At 48.0% G+C, this 26,481-nt stretch overlaps 1 protein-coding gene across 1 annotated transcript; it reads left to right on the top strand.

Moving 5' to 3' along the window:
- Positions 1-3,857: 3,857 nt before the first annotated feature.
- Positions 3,858-24,375, top strand: Lbp (lipopolysaccharide binding protein). Its single transcript, XM_027421248.2, has 15 exons — positions 3,858-3,981; positions 4,847-4,961; positions 5,880-6,008; positions 9,403-9,558; positions 10,136-10,199; positions 13,175-13,238; positions 14,512-14,603; positions 15,102-15,278; positions 16,189-16,248; positions 18,280-18,447; positions 19,076-19,143; positions 19,538-19,580; positions 20,580-20,643; positions 21,405-21,481; positions 24,331-24,375. The coding sequence occupies exons 1-15, from the start codon at positions 3,858-3,860 to the stop codon at positions 24,373-24,375; spliced, it is 1,446 nt and encodes a 481-aa protein (XP_027277049.1).
- The last annotated feature ends 2,106 nt before the right edge of the window (positions 24,376-26,481 follow it).

The following is a 26,481-nucleotide window of genomic DNA, read 5'->3' as shown; positions in this document are numbered from 1 at the left end:
TTAAAGTGTGGTTGTCTGATAAGACACAGGGGGGTTATTTCAATTTTTTTGTACCTGGTGATATTTGCTATGTTGCCAAGTATGTGGTCGATTTTAGAGAAGGTTCCATGTGGCGCTGAGAAGAAGGTAAATTGTTTTGTATTTGGATGGAATGTTCTATAGATAACTGTTAAGTCCAATTGCGCCATAACTTCTATTAGTTCTTTTGTTTCTTTGTTAAGTTTCTGTCTGGTGTTCCTGTCCAGTGGTGAGAGTGGGGTGTTGAAATCTCCCACTATAAGTGTGTGCAGTTTTATGTGTGATTTGAGTTTTAGTAATGTTTCTTTTACAAACATGGATGCCTTTGTATTTGGGGCATAAATGTTCAGAATTGAGACTTCATCCTGATGGATTTCTCCTGTGATGAGTAAGAAGTGACCTCCTTCATCTCTTTTGACTGATTTTAGCTTAAAGTCCAATTTATTGGATATTAGGATTGCTACCCCTGCTTGTTTCTTGGGACCATTTGATTGGAAAATCTTTCCCCAGCCTTTAATTGTTAGGTACCTTCTGTCTTTGAAGTTGAGGTGTGTTTCTTGTATGCAGCAGAAGGAAGGATTCTGTCTTCTTATCCATTCTGCTAATCTGTGTCTTTTTATAGGGGAGTTAAGACCATTAATGTTGATGGATATTAATGACCATTGATTAATGTTCATTCTTGTTTGTTTTTGATTTGGTGATGGTGGCGAGATTATGTGTGGGATTCTATCCCTTTTTCCTTTTGGCTGTTGGTAAAATGGGATTATCTATTGCCTATATTTTTCTGCTTGTAGTTAACTTCCTTGGGATGCAGTTTTCCTTCCAGAACTTTCTGTAGGGCTGGATTGGTGGACATGTATTGTTTGAATCTGGTTTTGTTATGGAATATCTTGTTTTCTCCATCTATAATGATTGAAAGCTTTGCTGGATATAGTAGTCTGGGCTGGCATCCATGGTCTCTTAGTGTAGGTAGAATAGCTGTCCAGGACCTTCTGGCTTTCAGAGTTTCCATGGAAAAGTCAGGTGTGATTCTGATAGGTTTGCCTTTATAGGTTACTTGACCTTTTTCCTTTGCTGCTCTTAATATTTTCTCTTTGTTCTGTATGTTTGGTGTTTTGATTATTATGTGGCAAGGAGACCTTTTTTTTTGGTTCAATCTATTTGGTGTTCTGTAGGCTTCTTGTATTTTCATTGGCATGTCTTTCTTTAGGGTGGGAAAAGTTTTCTTCTATGATTTTATTGAATATGTTTTCTGTGCCTTTGAGTTGGATTTCTTCACCTTCTTCTATACCTATTATTCTTAAGTTTGGTCTTTTCATGGTATCCCATATTTCCTGGATACTTTGTGTTAGGGATTTGTTGGACTTAAGACTTTCTTTGGTTGACGAATGTATTTCTGCTAGGGTGTCTTCAACTCCTGAGATTCTCTCTTCCATCTCTTGTATTCTGTTGGTTATTCTTACATCTGTAGTTCCTGATCACTTACCCAGCTTTTCTATTTCCAGCATTCCCTCAGATTGTGCTTTCTTTATTGTCTCTATTTCAGTTTTTAGGTCTTGAACTGTTTCCTTGAGAGATTTGTTGATAACTTGTATTTTTTTGGTTTGTTTTTTCTTCCATTTCTTTAAGGAATTTTCTCATGTCCTCTATGAGGTCCTCTATCATTTTTCTGAAGATGTTTTTAAGGTCATTTTCTTCTGGTTCAACTGTGTTATGATGTTCAGGTCTTGCTGGTGTATGGATCCTATTCTCTGGAGGTGTCATATTGAGTTTTTTGTTGTTGAATGTGCTTTTACCTTGTCCTCTTCTCATCCTTTCTTCTGTTGGGTGTAGCAAGAGTTTCTTGCTCTCCTGGTGGGTATGGGACCAAGGTTCTCTTCTGGTAGATGCAAACAGATCCAATACTCTGATGTCTGTGCTTGTCTCTTGGATGGAGGTGTCACTGTTACTGGGGCGTCGGCAGTGTTCAGGTGTGTTGGGTCGCTCTGGGCGGGCGGATGGAGATAGAACTGCCACTGGGTGCTCAGTGTGTTGGATCCTGCCGAGGAATTTGGTCCAGCCTGCAGATCACTCTTGTCAGATGACTCTGAGCAGTGAGGACAGATGGGAACTGGCGACCGGAAACACTCCCTGGCCTACCTGGGCCATCGGATGGAGGCAGAGCTGCCACCGGCCTCGGTGTGTCGGATCCCGGATCCCGCTGCGGAATTTGGTCTGGCGTGCAGATGGCTGTGTGAGATCAACCCTGTTTCTCTTTATCTACCTTTTGCCTCAGGACTTCTTACTTTTCTTTCCTTCTGCATATCTTGCTTTCACTGCCTCTCTCTGCCTACCAGCCCCACCTATCCTTTCTCTGCCGAGCTACTGGTCATTCAGCTCTTTATTAGACAAAGCAGGTGCCTTAGGCAGGCAAGGTGAAACAAATGCAACACATCTTTACAGAATTAAACACACATCCTTACATCATTAAACAAATGCAGTAACACACCTTTACACAGTTAAAGTATATTCTACAGCATTAACAAATGTAACAATCTTTGCCTAGTTAAAATAATACTCCACAGCACCTGGGTGTGATTCTTTCTTATTTTCCTATGTTCTCTGGCTGTGGAGCATTGCAGCCTTGGCCTATGTCCCTATGTCCTCACATTCACAGGGTTTTGTGTACGCTGGGTTAGGACTGTACCACAGAACCATGGCCTTCCTCCATTCTCTTTACACACTTAGGACTTTTCTGTTAGCCCTCCAGGCAGTTCAGGGGGCTGTGTCAGTTATTCAGACTGAAAGACTAAAGAAGGCAGGCACTGCCTGCTCTGATGTCATGTGAGCATCCTCAATGCCCTCTATTCTGTAAATCTGAGTTAACATCTATATCATAAGTTACAACTTCTTGGAATTTCAAATGCTGGCACTAGGATAGTGAAAAGGGCTTGAAAAAGATCAAGAGCTCAAGACCAACCTGGGCTACATAGGGAGACTCCCCCGACCCCATCTCCAAAATCAAAGAAACAAACAGAAGAATTTTCTAGAATGCCAGGAAACAGGGAGGACATATGGTCCTTACAAGAGTAAAAGAGGGAAAGGAAGGGTGACGCTGCCAGGTCCAGCTTTTAGAGGAGCGGTGCTATAACAACCTTGCTTTACAGGACCCCACGTTAAAACCGCCTGATCAGTACCCCTTCCCTGACACCTTAACTGGGACTTGCTCCTCCACCAGGGCCACACAGTGCAGCAGCTGACACATTTGTACAATGACTGAGTTATTCACAGCAAGTTCCAGAAGGAGGATTGCTGGGGTCATGGGGCCCAACACTGTTCTGAGAGCTTTTGGGTGGTGTTTGGCTTAGCTTGGTGCTGGAAACTAACATCTGAAGATTTGCCAAGCTGCTGACCAGACAATTATGCCACAGCAAGGCTGGGAGAAGTGACTATTTAAACAAACAGAGTTGAGAAAAGCAGAGTCCAGATGGAGCCACACCTATTATTCCTTCAGCTTTCATGGGCTGGGCTGTGACCCTGAGTGAGCCTCCAGTTTCCTGTCTGTGACCCTGGCCTTCCTAGCAGAGAGGTCAAGGGCCAATGAGGCAAGGCAGAACCTCCAGTGCCCGTGGTGTTCCTTTGGCAGGCGGGGCTTACCCCTTGGGGCCAGGCCAACTCTCCTAACCTGAGCACAGGAAAACAACAATGACCCTAGTGGTGTTGCAAGCAGGTTCCAGTCCACAGGGCCTCCCTTTCCCGCTTTCAGGAGCCCGCCCTCCCTCAAGAGGGCTGTGGCTACTTAAGGGCACCAAAGCCAGCCCACATTGACACAGTCCCCTCTTACCCACGCAGGGTCCAGAATGGAGGCTGGGACTGGGCCTCTGCTCTCGACATTGCTGGGGCTGCTGCTGCTGTTCACACCTGGGACTCGAGGTGCCAACCCCGCCGTGGTGGCCCGGATCACAGACAAGGGCCTGGAGTACGGTAAGTAGTAGCCGGTAAGTAGTAGCAGCCGTACCCGCACCGCAGGCTGGCCTAGGAGACCTGACACCAGGCACAGCCAGAACATGGGGGACAGTGCACCCCTAGTAGGGAGCCTGGTAGGTGGGTCTTGTGGCAATAGCTGCGATTCTGGCCAGGTCACTCCCGAGATGTGTAACCTTAGCACACGACTTGTGTTATCTGACTTTTGCACCGGGATGGTTTGGGTTTCTGTAGCTGAAGCAAGAGGTAATTGAGAGAAAGGCAGGTAGCAGCGGCAGATGAGCTGTGACCTGAAGGCAGACAGCAGAGAGCTTGGTAAACAGCACTGGTCTGGGTCCTTCAGGAAGAGTCTGGGTGGAGTTTGCAACATGACCTAAAACCCACAAGTTATGGCTGGAGGCAGTTAGAGACAGGGAGGGACTCAGGCAGGCTGCTGGGGGATGGGATGTGCCACACTGGAACATGAGAGGTGCCATTGTTGTCATTGTTTGAGGGATAGAGAAAGTTAAGCCTGGGGACTTGTTCAAAGCCATTCTGTTAGAAAGATGTCATGGCCAGGATTCTAGCCCTGGAATCCTTCCAGTGTTTGTCACATCCCACGCAGATCCTTTTCTGGTCATGTAGTTTGTAAAGGCCTCTCCATTCCTTTCTGTAAAATGGGCACAAGCCCATCAACTGCATGATATGCAGGCATTCTCCTGACTCCATGCTGCCTGGTGCTGATGGGCGGGCAGCCTGTGATGTAATTACTGTCAGCAAGGACACCGGCCTCTCTAGCCAGGGAAGGTGGGAACCACTGAAGAATTTAAAGCACAGAAGGGGAGGCAAGGTAACCAGGCTGACACCAGCTTTTCCTTGTCTGCAGCGGCCAAGGAGGGGCTGTTGGTTCTGCAGAGAGAGCTGCAGGAGATCACACTGCCTGACTTCACCGGGGACTTCAAGATCAAGGCCATAGGCCGTGGGAATTACGAGTTTCATAGGTGATTGCAGAGTGGGCAGAGTCCAGGCATGGTTCTGGCAGCTTTTGGGGGCAGGCAGTGGGGGTTCAGAGGGGTTTCTTGGAGGGAGTTGGGCCCCTGCATTCAGCATAGCAGTGTTAATGCCTCCTGAGGGTGTGGTCTGAGTCTTGGTTTCCTCATCTGTACAGTGGAGCTCCTGCTCCCCTCTCTCCCTTAGAAGGCTAATTCAGGATCCAGCCACTTCAAGTAGCCTGGAAGGGAAGATAGGCTTAGAACTTAAAATGAAGAATCCTGACCACTAACATTGCCTTTTGTGGGTGGGGCAGTCAGGGAAGTCTTCCCGGAGGAGGGGGCACCCAAGCTGAGTCTTTAATGCCTTACTAAATTTAAGTGACTCATTTTTTTTAAAGAGGCATGAAGAAGGGCAATCAGGCCTGCAGCCTATGAACACCCTCTTAGCTTAGTGCTCCCTTCTTTTATTCTGTTACTGCATGTTTATTAAGCACTTACTGTGTACCAAGCTCCCCCAACACCTCCACCCCAAAAGGAATCAACCTATTGTTTCCCTTGGACAGCCCCAGTCTCTTCCAGTCTTCTTTGAGGGCTATCTCAGGCTTTCTTAAATCTGGCCCCTTCCTGGACATGAGGAGGGCAGGATTAGAGGAAGGATCTGCCCTCTGACAGATATCTGCCCACCCCAGGATACTGTCACCAGCCCCTATGTGCCTGAAAGCCACAGAACCCCTTCTTCAGAGTGTAGTAGTCACTCCTATTGTGAAAAGGGGCAAAGTGGCACCAGCCTGATGCAGGGACCCCAGTGACATCAAGAGGATTGTCTGAAGCATGCCCCGCGCTGTGCCAGGCAAGGCTGTGAAGGAGGAAGCATGGTTCCTAGGTCAGCTATGTGTGGCCTGATGCCTCCCTCCTATCTCCCTGCAGTCTGGAGGTCCAGAGCTGTGAGCTGCGTGGCTCCTCCCTGAAGCCGCTCCCAGGCCAGGGCCTGAGTCTCACCATCTCCGACTCTTCCATCCGGGTCCAAGGCAAATGGAAGGCAGGCAAATCCTTCCTGTAAGTTAAGTCCCATTTGCCCCTGATCTTAGCCTTTAGTCCTTTTCCTGGGTTGTCAGAAAGACCACATGATGGACAGACAGGTGTAACCCAGGCCACAGTGTGGACCACAGCTCTCACCTCTCCAGATTTGGATTTCAGAATCTCTGAATCTGGATTTCAGAGAGAGTGAGAGTGAGAGAGAGATAGAGAGAGAGATAGAGAGAGAGAGAGAGAGAGAGAGAGAGAGAGAGACACACGCCTGCTTCCCCTGAGGGTTCTGAGTGAACTAAATGAGACCACACACCCTGTTCCTGGTTTGTTTCCCACAGATCTAGACCCCAAGGCCAGGACCTCCCATGAGCTAGGGCTGTCCTTGTAACCTTCCAAATGTCCCCTCCCTCAGAGGAAGGTACAGAATGGGAAGAGTAAGCTTAGATACAGTTGGAGCTCATGGAACAGGATGCTGGAGGCTGTGAGAGAGATGCCTAAAGAGTCCCCAGCTCAGCCTGCTCACCCCTCCCTCCCCTGCCCTAACTCAGCCTGCTCACCCCTCCTTCCCCTGCCCTACCTCAGCCTGCTCACCCCTCCCTCCCCTGCCCTAACTCAGCCTGCTCACCCCTCCTTCCCCTGCCCTAACTCAGCCTGCTCACCCCTCCTTCCCCTGCCCTAACTCAGCCTGCTCACCCCCTCCTTCCCCTGCCCTAACTCAGCCTGCCACCCCTCCTTCCCCTGCCCTAACTCAGCCTGCTCACCCCTCCTTCCCCTGCCCTAACTCAGCCTGCTCACCCCCTCCTTCCCCTGCCCTAACTCAGCCTGCTCACCCCCTCCTTCCCCTGCCCTAACTCAGCCTGCCCACCCCTCCTTCCCCTGCCCTAACTCAGCCTGCTCACCCCTCCTTCCTCTACCTTGCATCAAGGGCTATTCGGGGTCAGCACATTCCAGTCCTTAGATGTGGCAGCTCCACAAAACACATATGGCTGATTTAAGGGCTCTAGAGGTCAGAAGGTCAAGGTCAGGAGTGCAGCAGGCCTGTCCTCCCCCATACCTCCCTGCACCCCCATCCCCCGGGCCACTCTCCTCAGCTTGTAGATGACATGTGCTTGTTACATTCCCATGTGGACTCTTGACAGCACTGGTTTCTCCTTTCTTACATCCTAACCTCCTCTGACAGTGGTTCTCAACCTGTGCACAGTCTACCCTTTGGGGATGGAATGACCCTTTCAGAGGAGTTACCTAAGACCATTGGAAAACGCAGATATTTACATTACGATTCCTAACAGTAGCAGAATTACAGTTATGAAGTAGCAACAAAAATAATTTGCAGTTGGTGGTCACCACAACATGAAGAACTGTGTTAAAGGGCCGCAGCGCTAGGAAAGTTGAGAGCCACTGTCCTAAGAGGACCCGCTCTCCTTGCCTCTGTTAATCACACCAATAGGGCTGTCTCACTGTGGTGTCACCACCAAGGGGGACTGGGGGTGGGGCTTTAACCTGTGCATGTGGGGACACAATTCAGCCCAGGACCAGTGTCAGCTTGGTGGCCTGGTCACATCTACTCCAGAGGCCTACAGTGCCCTATGTGGCAGCTTCCAGCCATGTGTTTTTGCAAAGTGTCCGGTATGAACAGAGCCCCACCAGAAGTGTTAAATGGCCAGATTCACAGATCTGGTGTAAGGGGGGCAGGACACACAAATCTTACTTATTCTTACACAGGCCACTGAGTTTATACCCTGAAACAGCAATGCCCATTATTACACTTATTTGGGGGCCTGAGAGAGCTCAGCCGTTAAGAGCACTTGCTGCTCCTGCAGAGGACCCAGGTCCTGTTCCTAGTCATATCAGGCAGCTCCTAGCCACCTGTGACTCCAGCTTCAGGGGACCCGATGCCCTCTTCTGGCTTCCATGGCCACCCAAACACACAAAGATGCACACACAGACAAATAAATAAAAATAAATCTTTAAAGTTGTTTTTGCCACTTTCTCTGTCGGTTCAGTGTGATCACTAGGATTGGCATGTGTGTCTCCCATTCCGTGTCTGTGGACTGTTCATGCCTGGCACCTGTGGCATTCTCCACTTCCACCAGAGCGCTTGGCCACACTGCTTCCTCCAGCTTTTGTCTCCATCGGCCTTTAGCCATGTTTCTCTTTGAGCATATGGAGATCCGCCCTGTTTTTTTTTTTTTTTTTTCCTCAAAATTGTTTTTTTATTTAGTTTTTGTTTGTTTCAGATTTTTTGAGACAGGGTTTCTCTGTGTAGCCCTGGCTATACCGAAACTGGCTTTGTAGACCAGGCTGGCCTCCCACTCAGAGCTCTGCCTGCCAAGTGCTTGGACAAAGGCGTGCAATACCACTTCGAGGAGCTTTTTTTTTTTTTTTTTTTTTTTTTTTGTGAAGCTCACAGAGTATAATACTGATCATTTGACGTTCATACGTCTGTGGCTTTGAGTACATTCACAGGTCTGTGTAATCATAGCCTCTACCCAGTTCTCAAACGTTGTGTCACACCACACAAAAGTCCGCTTACATGAAATAGAGTTACTCCCCACTTCCCATTTCCCCAGCCCCCAACCTGCACAGATCCTCCTGTCCTGGACCACAAACTTGACCGGACCACACCACACATCTGCTTCTGTCACTTAGGTTTTGAAAGTTTGTCCACATCACTATGCTGATACTTCATTCCGTGAATTTTACCTTGTTTTCAAAGGCTGCATAGAACACGAATATCCAAAGCATGTTCACGTTTTGTTGTTTTTTATTTTTTAAGGTTGGTTTTATTTTGAATGATGTGTATGGGGGTAGGTGAGTGAACGGGTATACGCTGTGGTGGCCATAGGCATCGCATCACACTGGATCTGGACTGACAGATCCTTGACAGCCCTCTGGGTCCTCTGCAAGAGCGGAACACATGCTTAACCACTGTAATCTCTCCAGGCCCCCTCAGGCTGTTTCCTGAAGGTGTTTCTTCGTGGGTTGTTTTTGCTTTCTGCTACCCACGATGCTTCAGTGAGCATCCCCCACCCCCTCCACACACATCAGGGAGAAAGAGTTGGGAGTCAGGTGTCTGGGCCTGATACTGTGTTCTGCAACTCGAACAGCTGTGCCGGGTTGTTCCCCACCCTGTGTCAGCTCCTGTGTTAGGGAGGCAACCCTTCCCACCCTCCCAGTACTACCCCACTCCCTACCCCTCCACCACCCACTCACCCCCCACTGTCCAAGAAGCCGATTCTTTCCATTGTGTATATCATGGGGTTTTGTTCAGCCCCAGGCATTCTGCTAGATCTTTTATTTGTGATTAACTCATAAATCTTGGCTGGTGTAAACTTGTTTTGAATAAGAATCCAGGTTCCTGTTTCTGCCCCAATGGCAGCAGATCCTAGCCACCATGAATAATTGCTCCTCTGGCCACCAGGAAACTTAAGGGCTCCTTTGATCTGGATGTCAAAAGTATCACCATCTCAGTGGACCTCCTCCTGGGCGTCGATCCCTCGGGGCGGCCCACAGTCACTACTTCCAGGTGCAGCAGCCGTATTAGTGCTTTGGACATGGACATATCAGGAAATGTGAGGTGAGTCACCACGGGGACCCCCTGAGTACGGTCCTGGTGTGCTCTGATAAGTGTTCAGATCTGGGTGGAATGTTTAGAGCCTTGAAGACATTAGAGACCATCCCTTGAGGACTCTGTTGGGACAGACAGGTACAGACACAGGCAGGAGTGCTAAGGTGCCATTTCCACAAGTCAACAACAGGCTTAGGGGACCTTGTCAGGGGAGGGGCTTTGTGTAGTGGAGGAGCATGTGGCTTTGGCCAAAGTTCAAGTCTATGGTCAAGTTTTTGTCTCCCAGTCTTTGTTCCCCTGGCTAGAAAATCAGATTCTATTTCCAACCCCAAATCCCCTGATCTTATCAGATATGGCAGAAGGCTGGAGCCAGCCATTCTGACCATGGCAGGGCTCTGGGACACTGATTGGGAGCCACCTGATGTGGGTGCTGAGAACCTAACTTGGGTCATCTGCAGGAGCAGTATGTGCTCTTAACTGCCGAGCCATCTCTCCATCTCCAGGAGGCAGGGCCTGACTCTCTCCATTCCCACTGTCCCTGTACCCAGTGGCAGACAGTTGACTGTGTACTGTGTCCCATGCCTAGGTGGCTACTGAATCTCTTCCACGACCAGATTGAGTCCAAGCTCCGAAAAGTATTAGAGAACAAGGTAAGAAAGGCCAAGGGGGCTGGGTGGATCCTCCCACAGGCTGCTGTCTCTGGACAGGCTGTGGGGACCTGTCACACACACACACACACACACACACACACACACACACACACACACACACAAACACAGAGTTTGGTTTTGTGCCCTCCCCTCCCGTGGTTGAAGCAGGAACTTTAGGAACACACACTCACACACACACACACACACACTCACATACTGTGGTCCTGGGGTCAAGCTGAATTGGATAAACATGCCAGCCTTGAACCCATGACATAGTACCAAAGTTACTTACACTCCTTGCTGTTGCTTCTGATAATGATTAGCAACATATCTTATAGCAACATACATTGCAATAATTGTCACAAAATACAGTGTTATAATTATTGTTTTGCTCAATTAATAGAATTAGTGAAGAAAATACTCTTCTTGTTTATAAAGAACAGCTGCTGTTTTGCGATCCTGTGTTTTGGCAAGGAATAATGAAATGAGCTGAGGGGTTTTTGCATAATCTTGGCCCAATTTTTTTTTATGTTTTGAGACAGGGTCTTACTACATAGCCCAGGCTAGCCTCAAGCCCAAGATCTTCCTGGATTATAAATATTAATACCAAACAGGGATAGACCTTAGACTTTGAGAGAGAGAGAGACTGGGGAGGCTGAGAAGCATAGTAAAACTAAGCAGGATGAGGATCTTCCTAGCTCTGGGGCCCCTATGCCAAAGGCCTTAGAAGATCAGAGTGTCTAGAAGAGTTGAGGATCTAGCTTGGGCCCTGCTCTCTATGAATTTTCAGACATCTCTTTCCTGCAAGCTCTCCTCTCTGGCTGCTACAGGGTTCGATCTTCCCTGCTCAGGGTAGAGGGCACTTTCTGAAGCAGTGGGGCTAAAAAGACATACTCTGGGAGACATGCTATCTTGTTGCCCTGCACCCCCAAACACCTAGGAAGTGGTTGGCCTTGGGTTCTGTGAGGAAGCAGCCAGAACCCAGAGATGCAGAGGTCCCAGGGCCAGTGGATACTGATCAGGATTTAAACCCAGGGTGGGGGCTTCCTCCTGCTTGCAGCACCCTTAGCCACCATGCTTCCATACTTCCAGAAGGCCTTACTAGGCATCTGGGATGGAAGACCCATGTTTTCCCTCCCAAGCGTTTAAGGTCTCTGAAAGAATAGGGTACCGAGGCTCAGGATTTGGGGGGCTGGTGAGATAGTGTCTTTCCAGGGAAGGGACAACCCTAGATAGGCTGACAGCCTCTCTGGGCTCCGCAGCTGCACCCCACACCTCCCAGGCTATTACCCTTTCCTTTGGCTCCATGGCACCCCACAGATGACATTCTCTCCCAGCTGTAAAGGATGAGCTATTACCCTTGTCTGCCCAGCTGCCATGGCCTCCCCCACTGCCTACCACCTGACCGATAGTGCTGTAGAACTACTTGTCCTTAAGTATGCATTAGACATGTCTCTCCTCTTCTGAGAAGCCACCTGTGACTGCACTGTGTCTCTCTCTCTTTCATTGCACACCTGGGTACACTGCAATCAGTGGTAACTCACAAATCAAAAAGAGCTTTTTAATGGGGCACGGTGGCACACACCTGCAATCCCAGCACTCAGATACTGAGGCAGAAGGATCTCAAGTTTGAGGCCAGACTGGGGTACATAGCAAGAATCTGTCAAAATGGAAGGAAGCAGGGCAGAGATGGCTCAGTGGGGAGAGTGCTTATTGTACAAGCCTCAGGGCCTCAAGTTCAGATGTCCAGCCCCGGGTGAGAGCCAGCAGTGTGGTGCATCTGTAACTATGCTATGGGGGTCACAGCCAGGCAGGTCTGTGCACATATGTGTACACACGAACACAACATACAACATCCATAGAAGAAAGCAAAGAAATGCTGCTTCAAGTTTCCACTCTCCTGTGCACACATAACAAAGAAAATACGTACGCGTGGCCCCAGATGTAAGTAAATGTGAATTGGCACAGAACATGAAGCTGTTCTTTGAGATGGGGCCTGGCAGACACAGCACTGTGGAATCAGTTTGTTGCAAACTCCACTTCTTCAACCAGCTGCCAATGAAGAATTCACCTGCAGACCATCCCCATGCTGACACTCGTTTATTTACTTATTATTTGTGGGAGGGAGCACACATGCCATGGTGCTCCTATAAAAGCCAGGTGACAATCTGTGGGAGATGTGATCCCCTTCCACTCTGTGGGTCCTGGGTATCAAACTCAGGATGCTGGGATTGATCACCGTTCCTTTATACACTGAGCCACCTCGACAGCCACCATCTCTATTTTTAGAACCCTTTCCTCCTCCTGGCTTCTCTGTTATCCAGAGGGAACCACATGGTTAGCACCTCCCCTTTCAGAATACTTATCTCTGGTTGTCTTGAAAACATTTCTTCTTGGTCATATTTTGTGGGCTTATATAATAAATAACTCAAGTGATTACAGCATCCAGGACAGCAAACAGGTTTGGAAACATATATTTCCTGCTCTTGAGAAGCTCACAGCTCCACTGGTGGTGATAAATTGCGCGTAAGTGGTTCATAGGCACGACCACTGTGTTTCCTATGGGTACCCAGCGAGCAGGGGCAGCCAAAGCCGCCACCGCCCAGTGACAGCCAGTAGGGCTGACTGCAGAATTTCTATGCCTACTTAGACAGGGTCAGCTGTTCAGATATGAGCTCCTGCTGCCAAGGCTTCCCCTAAGAAACCTGTAAAGATGGAGATTCACGCACCATGTCCCACCAGTTCCTTTTCATTTGCAGACATGCAGCCTTGGGGCCAGCTCTGAACAGCTCGCTCAGACCCTGCTGGAGTCATGATATTTTTGTTTTGTTTTGTTTTTATCACTTCTGCTTTGGTGGCACCTGGTTCATGCTAAGAATTTACAGATATTTGCAAGTAGATGACCACTGAGCAAATGTCACCAAGGGCTTGCACAGGTGTGGACTCATCAGCCTTCCCTTTCCTGTTTCTCTCAGGTTTGTGAGCTGATCCGGAAGTCTGTGACCTCTGACCTGCAGCCTTATCTCCAAACTCTGCCAGGTAGGACACCCACATGCCCCTAGGGACTCTATCTTCATTTTTCATAAGCCTATATTTGGACCCTATCAAATAGTCAGAGATCAGAAAGAAGCCATTTAAAATCCTCTTTTCTCCTCAGCATTTCTGCCAAGAGGTAGCCTTGTTCTAGGCTACTCTTACAAAAGAAAGCATTTAATTGGGGCTTGCTTACAGTTTCAGAAGTTTAGTCTATTATCATCTTGGCAGGGAGCATGCAGGCAGGTGCCGGAGTAGGGAGTAGCTGAGAGCTATATCCTGATCCATAGGCAGAGAGAGAGAGACAGCCTGAGCCTGACATGGAATTCTTTCAAATAGTGCCACTCCCTGGCGACTAAGTATTCAAATACATAGTCCTGTGGGGGCCATTCTCATTCACACCACCACAGATGTCTAGCTTTGCTAGTTTTTGCAATGGCCACAGGGCAGCAGGGAGTGCCCTGTATTTGCTTTTTACATCTGAGGAGCAGCTATGTTTGGAGTCCAAGTCCTAGGATGCATATGGGGAGTATGCACTTGACAAAGGGTCTGTGAATTCTATGGTGAGGCTCCCAGGCCCCTGGGTGGCACTTGCTAACATCCCTTCAACTGAGGCTGAGGCTGGGGCTGGCACACATCTGATCAAGCATGGGGCATGGTTCAGTCACTCAACCAGGGATGTGGAAGGGATACTCCCCCAAGGCCCTTGAGGGATGCCTGGATTTCTTGGTCCTTTTGCTTAGCATGAACAGTGTGTGTGTGTGTGTGTGTGTGTGTGTGTGTGTGTGTGTGTCCCTCTGGCTGGCTGTGACCACCCAACTCTGGAAACTGCTTAGGCCTTAGGCTGAACCCCATACCCCCAGCACAGCTTCTCCACCATGGGACTGGAAACACTCTATCATGCTCCTTTGTTAGAAAGGCATGGCCTGGGAGCTGGGATGGATGGAATGGGTAGGTGGAGTCTTTTATGAGATCTATTTTTATTGCGATACATTATGTGTATTTGTGGGTAGGTCCACATGAGTTCAGAAAGCCTAGAAGCATAAGATCCTCCTGGAGCTGGAGGCACAGGTGGTTGTGAGATGTCTGACCTGAGTGCTAGAAATTAAACTCTGGTCCCCTGGTAGACCAAGATGCACTCTTAGCCACTGATCCATCTCTCCAGCCCCTGGGTGGAGGGTATTTAGAGAAGCACTCAGGGCTCACCCCCTCTTGACTTGCTGCAGGCCACACCTGGCCCTACTTCTGTCCCTCACTCTCTTCCTCCTCTAACTTACAGTCACAGCAAAGATTGACCATGTCTTGGGCATTGACTACAGTTTGGTGGAGGCGCCCCGTGCACATGCCCAGATGCTAGATGTGATGTTTAAGGTGAGGGTGCAAAATTGGGAGTTAGCCATGGGACACAGGACTGTCAGCCCCCTCTGCTCCCTAACTTCAGGTCTGTCCTCATTTTTTAGGGGTTCTTGCTCTGCCCAGGGCCCAGAGTTATGGAGTGGTGGGTAGTGTTCCCAGAAGTGGGAGTCACACAAGAGTATCTCTATACCACTCTCAGCCTCAAGACTCCCCCTTGCCCTCCCCCACTCCTCCAGCACCCTGCCCACCCTGATGGGGGAAGGCATCAGAACCTGGCAGGGCAGAGGGGCTGGCTAGCACACACCCTGCTGTTTCCATAAAGCAAAGCTTCCAGAGCCCTTGTGCCATATATGACACAAGCTTGCCCAAAGGACTTTACCAACAGAGGGCACTTTAGAATGATGTTTCCAGTCTGTGCCATTCACCAATCAGTCATCATAGGTAACCCTGAGCTCAAAGGCTAGCCATGGGATAGACTTCAAAATGTTCAGTTGTCCCCATTTCCCTCTCCAGGGTGAAATTTTTAATCAGAATCACCGCTCTCCACCTGCCTCCCCAACTCCAACAATGATCCTACCTGAAGATGGTAAACTAATGGTCTACTTTGCCATCTCAAATCACGCCTTCAACATAGCCAGCCGGGTTTATCACCAGGCTGGGTACCTGAACTTCTCCATTACAGATGACATGGTGAGAATGTGGGCTTTGCCGTGCTCCCCCAGGACAGCATGGCTCATCCTTCCTTCCATTCTGTTGTACTTACACCAGAAAAATAGTGAGTTATAGCTAAGCAAATATCAAGACCAGCAAAATATATTAACATAATTTCTCTTTATTTCTTGAGCTACCAGGAAACTCAAGGCCAAAGTTCTTTCTTCCTCATAACCATCAAAGACTTGTTTATGTGTCTCTGTTTGACTTCTAGTCTAGGTCTATTCTAACTCGTATTTTCTCTTATCATGATAACTCCTGCAGACCTATTAAAAATAATTTAATGGGCCAGACAGTGATGGTTCATGCCTTTAATCCCAGCACTTGGGAGACAGAAGCAGGTAGATCTCTGTGAGTTCAAGGCCAGCCTGGTCTACAGACTGAGTTCCAAGACTGGCTCCATAGCTACAGAGAACTCTGTCTCGAAAAAAAAAGAATAATAATTTAATGGGTAAGGCAAAATCACATTACAGAGAAAGAAAATAAGGACTAAATAAAAGTAAATGGCAGTTATGAAGACACTAGATTTGTTTGTCAACTTGACAGGCTCTAGAATCACCAAGGACACAAAGACAAATCCCTGTCATCTCTGTGAGGGATTATACAGATTAGGTAACTGAGGTGGGAAGAGCTGCCCATTCTGTAGGGTGAAGGAAAGGAGAGAGTGAGTTGAGACAGGACCATCTCTGTTTGCATCTGTGGCTGCAGGGTGTCCAGATGCCTCAAGTTCCTGCTGTGATGGGCTGTTCTATTGAACTGTGAGCCAAAATGACCCTTCAAGTCACTTTGGTCAAGTATTCTGTTACAGCAATGAGAAGTGACTAACTCATCCATTGCTTCAATTCTCCTCTAATGAGCATGCTAAAGCCCCCGTGTCTTCTTCCTGCAGTTACCACCTGACTCCAAAATCCGGCTGAACACTAAGGCTTTCCGCCCCTTCGCTCCCCAGGTAAAGCCCCTTCCGCCTTCCATGGGCACAACTTGAGCCCACCAGTTTGCCAAAGTTTCTCTCTAGAACCTCTGTCACCCTCTCCACTTGACTCAGAACCAGAGGCTAGTGAGGAGACCCCAGGGAACACCTGGGGACTGTAGACTTGAGGGCTCCCTTCAAAGTCCTTGCAGCATGGGCCTAAACGTCCTTTGGTTTTCCAGTTTGGTTTTGTTGTTAAGGGGCCCAGTGAATGCTGGGAAGGACACCTAATTAATATCACCTAGCAGCCAGAGAGGGATACCAGGAGCCAGGCATGCTCAGCTTGCTTTAAGGGGCTCTTACAACATTCAAGGTGCTGGGGATGGAACCTGGGGTACACATATGCTACAAAAGCTCACTATCTCTGAGTTATACCCCAGCCCTAGGTTTTCTAATACAGGATCTCATATGTGGCCCAGGATGGCCTTGAATTTATAACCCCCTTACTTCAGCTTACCAAGAGCTTGGAACTACAGATGTGCACCACTACATCCAGTATTGAGATTTATCTGAATGGAAAAGAAGTTCTCATATCTTACCATTCCAGATATATAAAAGGTGATGGAGGGAAGGACTCCCAGCCCCTGCTGGCCCCTGCTGGCCCCTGCTGGCCCCCGGCACCCACTTCCCATGAAAAGGCTCCCAGGTTTCCAATAGTGTCAGATCCCAGAAGGTGCCAGATCACAGAGGTCGTGAGGCCTCATGCAGGTACTGGGAATTGAACATAGGTCCTCTGCAAGAACCAAATATGTTCTTAACCACCGAGCCCTCTCTCCAGCCCCCCTCCCCTAGCTCCTGTTTTATAGTCTCTGCAGGAGGCAGTGTGGGTTCCCCTGGTTCTTTTGCACAAACAGGCATATACGGCACTCCCCGACCTTCCTGTCTATGGGAAACCCTCCATACAGTAGCTGCCTCCCCCTTTTTGGTCACAGTGAGACAACCTGCCCTTGTGTAGGTATAGTCTCCATAGAAGGATGCATGGGTTGTTTGCAACCTTTGGTGACACCAGCATCACAGTGAATAACCCAGTAGGCCTGCCACCACCAGACCCGTTTGTATGTTGCTTTGCTTAGATTGGTCCCCCAGATTCCCACTGGTTGGTTCCTCTCTCAACTTTTCCACCCGTGCCTTGCAGAAGGCTAGGTACTGTGCAGAAAGGAATTAGAAGGGTGAAAGAGAATTCAGAAGTTTGGTTTAGAGAGATGGCTCAGCTGAGAGTAGTTGCCACTCTTATAGAAGATCGGATTTGGTTCCCAGCACCCACATGGTGCCTCACAATCATCCTTATCTCCAGTTCCAGGGGATCTGATGCCTTCTTCCGACCTCTGCGCATCAGGCATGCATGTGGTGCACTCGTAGACATAAAACAGAATAAATACATCTAAAAACAAATTTAAGAAAGGAATTGAATGTCCAAGTCCTGCATTATCAGGCCCTGTCCCTCCTCAAAGTTGCAGAGTTGTCCCAGCTAATTCTGAGGCGTCCTTGGTCACACCCTCGCTACAGCACCCCTTGGCTCTTGACTGCTCCACCTTCTTGTCATCACCACAACCACCCAGCAAAGCGGCCACCTGCTAAGTCCCGGATGACTAGCAGCCCCACCCCCTCCAGCTCCTAAATTCCCCTGACAGTTAACTGATGGATCTGCCTTTATAGAACCAAAGGATCATGGGAGTTTGTTCTCTGCCTCCCCAGTCTTGTCTCAGATTAAATTCCATGGCCACCATAATTCAATAAAACATTGAGCCCCCTTGCAGTGATGAGATTTGGTCAGGTCTGGTTTCTGCGAGCTAGCACAGATGCTATGGTGTCCCTCTTTCTCTACTGACCAGGGAGGGTAGAGGTAGGGTGTCTACATGGGTAGATGTCCCTCCACTGTTAAGAAGGCACAGGGTACAGCACATTCTGTGGAAAGTAGAACGGGCCCCAAAATATCCCCTTTATATTTTCCCTCTAGTCTCTGTAGACCTATTTCTTTCTTCCAACATCATCTCCAAATTCTACTCCCAGATAACCAGAAGGTACCCTGACATGAACTTGGAGCTCCGTGGAACAGTGGTCTCTGCCCCACTCCTGAATATCAGCCCTGGGAATCTATCCTTGGCCCCTCAAATGGAGATTGAAGGCTTTGTGCTCCTGCCCAGCTCCGCCCCAGAGTCTGTCTTCCGGCTTGATGTGGTAAGGCTTAGCAAATGCTGTTGTTCCTCTTCATAAGAGCTTTTCCCTCACTCTCCTCAGGTCTCAACCGATGTATTACAACCCCAGAAGGGCTTTCTTGCTTCCTTTTTCCACCAATATGTTTTACCATTTGCATTTTTAAAAATTTGTGGCACTCTGTTAATTCTCTCCATGGTGTTTATTGCCCAGGCATTTCTGTAGCTATTTGAATTTGCTGTCTTGTTTCAGGATTCAACTCAACAAGGGCAAAGTCCTGAAGGGCAGTTAGTTCCTCTCAGAGGGTGTATCTGCCTTTCAGAGTTACTTACTGATGATATCAAATTGTTTTTAAATCAATTAGAATTCAATGCTATCATTGCTAATGCTGAGCTGGGCCCAGGGGTACTAGGCCATGACCTCTGAGAGCTGACTAGGTGCAAATTCCAGGTCTCCTCTTGTTACCCTGTTAAAGGTTTAACTGCTGTAATTTCAAGCAAAGCTGTTCATGTACAAGTTCAGTCCCTCACTGGTCAATACACTCAGTGCTGTGGGAGGCTGCAGTCCAGTGGGTGAATTTCCCAGGCTGCTGGTTCCCGCCTTATCACCCCTGCCATCATTAAAGCTTGTCTCTTTTTACTGACTCTTCCAGGTCACTAATGTGTTTGCCTCATTGACCTTCAACAACAGCAAGGTCACCGGGATGCTGCATCCAGAGAAGTAAGGGATGGGCATCACAGCAGGGGGAAAGCTATGTGTGGGCTCCTAGCCAGCTCCATCTGGACTCTGTAATTGGGGAAGGGATGGGATGTAACTCTCCTGTCAATGTTGGGGGCCTGCCATTTGGGAAGGAAATATAAATATAACTTACTCTGGTTGGCTTAATTCTTTTGATGTACTGCCCTATAAATTTCAAATGTCTGAATAACTCACACTGCTTTTGCTTAGTTTATGAATTTTAGCTCTCAGCTGTATTGACTTACTGGAATGCTAAAGGCATTTCCCCAAGCTCCACCAGTCTTCCCAGCATCACTGTGTCTGTTTCTCCTGCCCCTCTGGCACCTTAGCCTTCCCCTGCTATGATGCCTACCCCTATGATCCTGCTTTATTACAGGGCACAAGTGAAACTGATAGACTCCAAAGTCGGCATGTTCAACGTGAGTTACTGTCCTTAGTTATGACATAATTAAGATGCTAGTTAATTGCTGATGTTTTTGAAGCAGTTGACAAGGCACCTAGAATAGGAGTGGGAATAGAAGAGCAGATCTCTGCCTAGGCCCCTGTTGAACCTCTCAAGAATATAATACAGGGTCAATGAATAATTATGTCCCAATATAGGATTGGCTGTTGGCCAGGATTATTTTAACTGCAATGAAAAGAAATCCATCTCAGCTTGTCTTGAGCAAAGGGGTGGAATTCATAGGGTCACTTAACTAAAGATAAAAGGCAAGGCTTGAGAGATGGCTCAGTTGGCAAAATGCTTGACATGTATGAGAATCTGACTTCAAATCCCCAGTGTATAAGTAAAAAGCCAAGCATGGTAATCCCAGGGCTAGGGAGAAGCAGGTGGACCCCTGAAGCCCACTGGCCAGCCTAATCAGTGAGCCCCAGGACCAACGCTACACACACACACACACACACACACACACACTTATCCATACAAACATGTGCTCACACCTGAGTGAACATATCCATAAGACAACTAGCACCACAAAACTAAGGGTAGGGATTTCACGTAGAGCTGGACCCAGGTGCTCAGGTCTGTGCATCAAGAGCCTCTGCCCATCCCTCAGGTCTAATTTCACCCACCTTGCCTTCATTCACAGATAGTTGCTTCTTCTGGCAGCAAACCCCAGAGTCTCCTGTAGTTTAATTTTTCTGGAGAAAAAAATCCCTAAGCTAGCTCTCATTAGATTAAGGTTTTGTTTTGTTTCAAGACAGGGCCTCACTACGTAGTTCTGGCTCTCCTAGGAACTTGCTATGTAGACCAGGCTGGCATTGAATTCATGGCTCTGCCACCTGCCTCTGCCTCCCGAGTGCTAGGATTAACGAAGCAAAGATTTGTACCACCTGGGCTGAGGTAAACTACATGTAACTGTTTCTTGGGGCACAAAAGGGCTGCATAGTCACCGTGCACCTCTTTTCTTCTCCCCCAGGTGAACCTGTTTCAAGCATTTTTCAACTATTATCTTCTCGAAACTATCTACCCTGAGGTCAATGGTAAGACAGGCTCTAGGCCTTCCCATGTCTGGAATAGACACCAGAGTCTTCACCCTGAATTGGAAACCAGGGTCTCCTGAGAGATGAGTGACCCTGAGAAGTCACTTGCTGGAGTTTGATGGCCACTGTGGGTTGGAACATTGAAGGCAGCCTCGTGTTCTTCCAGTGGAGTTTGGGATTGAGACAGTTCTTTAAACTCCTAATGGAGAAGGAGAGACTTTCAGAAATGCCCATACTTACTGAGGTGACAGGTGAAACACCAAGGATTGGGTCACAGTAGGACAAGGCAACCACCTTGAATGTGCATTTTCCAGTCAACTGCCCAATTCTGTAGTCAAATAAAACAACCTAAGACCCAAGGCCTGTTCCAAGGCGGAAAGCTTCACCAGGCTACAACAGGAAGCAGGTGGTGGAGGCCAGAGAGCTGCCCACTGGTCATCACAACCTTCTGCCTCCTGATAACTGCCACTTCCTCCATCAGACCATGTCTAGTGGCTTAGGTGCTCTGCCGGCCATTTTGGGTTCAAATCTGCAGTTTACTTGCTTTGGAACCTAGAACAAGTTACCTGGCCATATATATATATATATATATATATATATATATATATATATATATTTGTGATAATACCTCACAGTCTTAGGCAATCACTGACGGGGGACACAGTGCATCACGCATATATAGAGCGCTGAGCCTTTGGTAAAAATTTGTCTATTGCTGTCAGTTATCAACATATCTCTTCAATGGTGTTGTCAACCCACAGATGAGCTGGCCAAGGGCTTCCCCCTTCCTCTTCCAAGGAATATTCAGCTCCACGACCTTGACCTCCAGATCCACAAGGTCAGTGGGTTCAGTGGGGCTCTTGGGATGTGAGGGGTTGGAGCTGGGCAGCCTGCCAGGTCTGGAAGCCACTACTCAGAGGGTGGGCCCAGTTCAGTCCTGCAGCTGAGAAGACTCTTGAGGACAGAGTGTCCCCAGGAAGCCAAGGTTGGAGTCTGGGGACAGAAGAGGTGGCTCTGTGGTTGAGAGCAAGTATTGCTCCTTCTGAGGACCATACACTGTTTCCAGCCCCCATAATGGGTGGCTCAGAGCCACCTGTAATGTACCTCCAGCTTCAGGGGATCAGATACCTGGGCTCACATACACAAACCCACACACAGATGCATGCGCACACTGCAGCTTCCTGGCGGCCTCATGAGTATCCTTAGTACCACCTAAATTTTCTCTCCTTGACAAAGGACACAAAATCTAGAGCTCCTGGACTTCACTTTCTTTCGATGTTCTTGAGTTTCCATCATCTAGACGGGTGGGAACTGGGCCAAGTTCAATTCTTCCCCAGGGATCCACCACCATCCTTAGCTGTCAAACAGCCATAGTCGACCTCAAAATTCTAATAAACATGATAATGTATGATACATCTTATAGTAGCTTCCCAGGTGCCAGGCATAATAAAAATATTAATTATATATGCATACACAATTAATAAACATACAGATGTCACTACTGGGCAGGAGGTATTTGACACAGCCTGGGGCTCCAAAAGGCTCATTTTGAAAACTCCAGCCTTGCCAGCAGGTCATGTTCCAAAGGCCGTTGGTAAGTTATATGATTCCCCAGGTTGGTTTTTGTTTAATTTTCTGCTGTTCTGGGTTTTACAACGCTAGGAAACACTCTAGCACTGATCTACAGCCTTAGCCCTTATTTCTATTCTTAAGAGGAAGAGCTACACCCCAAATGCAGCTTAGAACACCCCATTTTAAACAAATGTTATAGCCTATACACATTTTTTTAATTGTCTGAAGCCCTATTACCACCCACAAACACGGTTGAACTCAATAGACTTGTCTCCAAGACCCTGGGGATTTAGGGTTTGTTTTTTCTCTCTGTAATGTTTTATTAATTTGTTTGTTTGTTTGAGACATGGGCAGTATTAGCTCTTATATTGTCATAGGGGTCTCTCAGTTCTGAGCTGTTTGAATTCAGTCAAGAGACAGAGACAGTTCAAAGAGAAGTTTATTTAGCGGGGGCTGGTAAAATGGGTCAGGGAGTGAAGGCCCTTGCTCTCAAGTCTGATGACCTGAGTTGGATCCCCAGGACCCACGTGGTAGAAGGTGACAATAGACTCCCATCAATTTCCACAGGTTGCCCTCTGACCTCAGGCATGCACTATGAGGAGTGTGTGTGTGTGTGATGTGTGCATGTTCACACACACACAAAATAAACAGACAGACAAATAAATGTTAATATGATTCAAAAGGTTAGATAAATTATCCAAAGAGACTGAAATGGGCTTCCCCAAGGTGCCCAGCTACCAGTGGAACCTACTTTGTGGATTTAAAAGTTTTTACAAATATGAGATGGGTTATAGAAGGTAAATCTTTCTCCCTCTCAAATCATGGTAGACCAGATCTCCTTTTGAGGGCATTTCTTCCCAAGATCCTCACAAAAGGGGAAGGCAAAACCACTGTGCAAGTGATAATAGAATCATCTTGGGTTAGTACATGATGCAGACCCTTCATTAGTGCTCGTGTCTGGAAAGATGCCCTGGGGCCTCAGTTTCTGACACAGAGAATGACCTAACAGCAGAGAGGCAGCCTGACCATCAGGAGACATAGCTACCAGGATGCAACTGTAGCTTTCCTCCTAGTATTGAGATTTGTTTCTTTTCCTTTAAAAATATCATTCTTTGGGCTTGTTCCTTTTCATATTTGGCTTCTACATCCCAGTGATAGTTGGATACAGTCCCATTCAACACAAGGATGGTGACTGACTCCATCAGTACAGCAAGAAATAGATCTACTTTTCACTCTCCTGACTATTATTGTGATGACACATTTCTGTGGTCCATCTACACCCTGAGTCTCAGTTACCTCTCTAAGCAGCATCTCCAAGATGAGATAATGGGGCTGGCAGAAGTGTGAACCACCCTGGAGGTGTTGTGGTCCATGGTCAACATCCATCTGATCACTGTGTAAAACAAAGGCTAGGTGACCATTCACACAGCTGGTCCTTGGTTCTCTCTCCTGTACATGGGGTATAGTTCAAACTTCCTTGAGTTTTTGTGAAAGTTGGAGGTCAAGAATGGAAGTTTGTAGTTCAGCATCTGGCACCTGGGAAGAGACTGTCATATTTATCACACATTATCATGTTCATTAGAATTTTGAGATCAACTATGGACTTTGGACCACCAAAGACCATGGTGGATCACTGTGGAAAGAGTCCAAGCTGGCCTTGAGGGCTGAGTTCCCACCTCCTCCAGATGATAGAAACTTAAGAACAGCAAGAAAGTGAAGCCCAGGAGCTCAGGAATTCGTGTCCTTTGCCACAGAGAGGAAATTTAGGTGATACAAAGGACATTTATGAGGGCCTGCCAGGAAGCTACAGCTTGGGAAATGATAGATAGGGTACCATCTGGGAGAAGGGAGCTGGCAAAGGCTATGGTGGAGAGCTGAAGCTGGAGATTTATACACTGACCTGACTCCTATTTCTAGCAGAGCTGTGTTCATCACAGCAGGTATTCATATTCTCTGTCGTCTGTCTGTCTTCCCTCCCTCTTTCCCTCTCTCCCTCCCTCTCTCTCTTTACAAGTTCTGGGCTCAAATTCAAGATCCTCTTGTCTCAGTTTCCTGAGGACTGGACTGTGGGTGTGCATCACAATGCCTGGCTTAGAAGAGTCTGTTTTCTCCTAGGACTTCCTATACTTGGGTGCCAATGTCCAGTACATAAAAGTCTGAGGACAAGAAGAACGATGGACCCTGGAGACTACAGCTGGACCTGCCATTTGCAATTCTACATGTGCAGCACATCTCTGGAGAGTCCCAAAATACAAAGATGTTTCTGTTCCTGGCTCCATGGACCCTGCCACTGAAGTCCTCCTCTTCACCATACACACCCTCTTAACACTCTCTTCCAGGAAGCACCCTCTTCTCTGGCTGACCTGGAATAGCTTTAAGAGCAGGCGCTGTGGTTAAGGGCAGATACTGTGGTTTTGAATTCACCATCTGATCTTCATTTCTGGCATAATGCTAGCACTTAGTAGGACTTCAATAAATATTTATAGAATGGCATGACATTACAGCTGAACCTCTTTAATGCTCCCCCTTATCCCCCCATCTGGTCTCAGCCAGTCCTGATGCTCAGCTCCAGCTGTGGTCTCCAAGGCTCTACCTTGACCTCCCTCTCTGTCCTGTTGGTCCCTGCTAAAAGGGCCTCAACAAGAGAGTGGAGGACTCCGCATGCCCCCCCCCACTTCCCCAGCACTGCATTTACTCTGGTGTCCAGCACAAAGGCCCTTGTCCTGTCTAAGCTCCTAGGCTCATTCCCACAGGCATCACTTCCTTGCCTCCTGCTTGCTGCGACAACAGGCCCAGAGCCAAAGCAAAGAACTACAGCCTCTTACTGTTGTCTCCATCAAGGCCTGTGCAAGTGAGGGAGAGGGGGATCCAAGGAAGGTTTTGGTTGGACCCAAATCAAAAGCTCATTTGACTATTGTTCACGAGCCACATGCCTTCGAGGAGGGGCCGTGATTTCTAACTACGGAACAATAAGCCTTTGATCAGACTTAATAAAGAGTCATTCCCATGTTATGTAGTTAGGCCCCCGGGCTGGGAGTCAGAAGGCTCATTGGAGTTGTTTTTTGTTAATTGTGTTAATGAGCAGATGGATAGCGCTGCCGGCTAGCAGATAACTCATGGGGAATGAACCCATTTACTCCGTGTATGACAGAGATGGGTTCCCAGACTGGTGGCAGGGTGACGCATGGCTTCTCCTCCCTCCTCTTTACCATCCCTGTGAAGAGTGGGAGGGGCTCAGGCTTCTTCCTATGGCCCTGGGCAAGTCACTACTGGTCTATGAAGACAGCCGTGATGGGAGTCACATCCTATGGCTGTATGGTCACATCATTAGGTCATATTTGTACAAGGGTGACCAGAATTCTGGGGTCCCCGCTGCCTGCCACTGCTAGTGCCAGTGAGCAGACACAGGAATTAAGTCTTCAAGTTGCACTGTATTGGGAGGGGGCAGGGGAAACTTGTGACCCAAGAAGGTGGCAGGTACATTGTAGGAGAAATAAAGCACTTTGTATCCCATCTCCAGCCAGTAGGTCACACAGGAACAGGAAGCAACACTTAGAGCTGAGTGTTATCCCTCTGGTCTGGTGATCAGCTGAGTCCCTGAGAGCCATGGTGTCTTGCCTCTCTTATATCTACAACTTCTTCCTCTGGCTTACCTTTTTATTGCCCCCCCACACACACTGGTCTAGCCTCAGCCAATCTTGGTTGTTCAGCCCCAACTGTGGTCTTCAAGGCTAGACCTTGACCACATGCCTTTTCTTCTCAATTTTTAAAAATTTTTATTTTATGTGCATTGGCGTTTTGCCATGGGTAAGTCCCCTGGAACTGGAATTACAGACAGATGTGAGCTGCCATGTGGGTGCTGGGAATTGAACCTGGGTCGTCTGGAAGAGCTGTCGGTGCTCTTAACCACTGAGCCATCTCTCGAGCCCCCACATCCCTTTTCTTGTTGGTGCCTGCTGTAGGGGCTTCAAGGAGAAAGCAGAGGGTTCAGACACTCCCAGCAATGCTGACTTTGGTTAGTGTTTGCCAGAATCAATCCAAAACCCCTCCAAATGCCACCTGGGCTGGGGCTTAACTCAAACAATGGTGTATATGAGTTATTCCTACCACATGAACTATAACTGTCCTGTCCTTATGGAATAAAACAGTGGCATATCCATGCTCCCTGTCCCCTGCCAGGTATACTTAGCCACAATGGAAATGTGGTGTTCCCTGGCTGAGAAAGACCAGGCAGCACAGATCCAGCTCTGGTCCCCACTTCTGAAA

Source organism: Cricetulus griseus, chromosome 6, assembly GCF_003668045.3.
Source record: "Cricetulus griseus strain 17A/GY chromosome 6, alternate assembly CriGri-PICRH-1.0, whole genome shotgun sequence".
In the NCBI taxonomy this organism is placed as follows: Eukaryota; Metazoa; Chordata; class Mammalia; order Rodentia; family Cricetidae; genus Cricetulus; species Cricetulus griseus.
Note: the sequence above shows the minus strand (reverse complement) of the source record. Positions and strands in the feature narration are given on the sequence as shown.

Coding starts and splice junctions, on each gene's coding strand:
- Lbp (XM_027421248.2), top strand. CDS start 3,858: ATGGAGGCTGGGACTGGGCCTCTGCTCTCGACATTGCTGGGGCTGCTG. Junction 6,009..9,402: donor AAGGCAGGCAAATCCTTCCT/GTAAGTTAAGTC, acceptor TCTGGCCACCAG/GAAACTTAAGGGCTCCTTTG. Junction 19,581..20,579: donor CCAAAGTCGGCATGTTCAAC/GTGAGTTACTGT, acceptor CTTCTCCCCCAG/GTGAACCTGTTTCAAGCATT.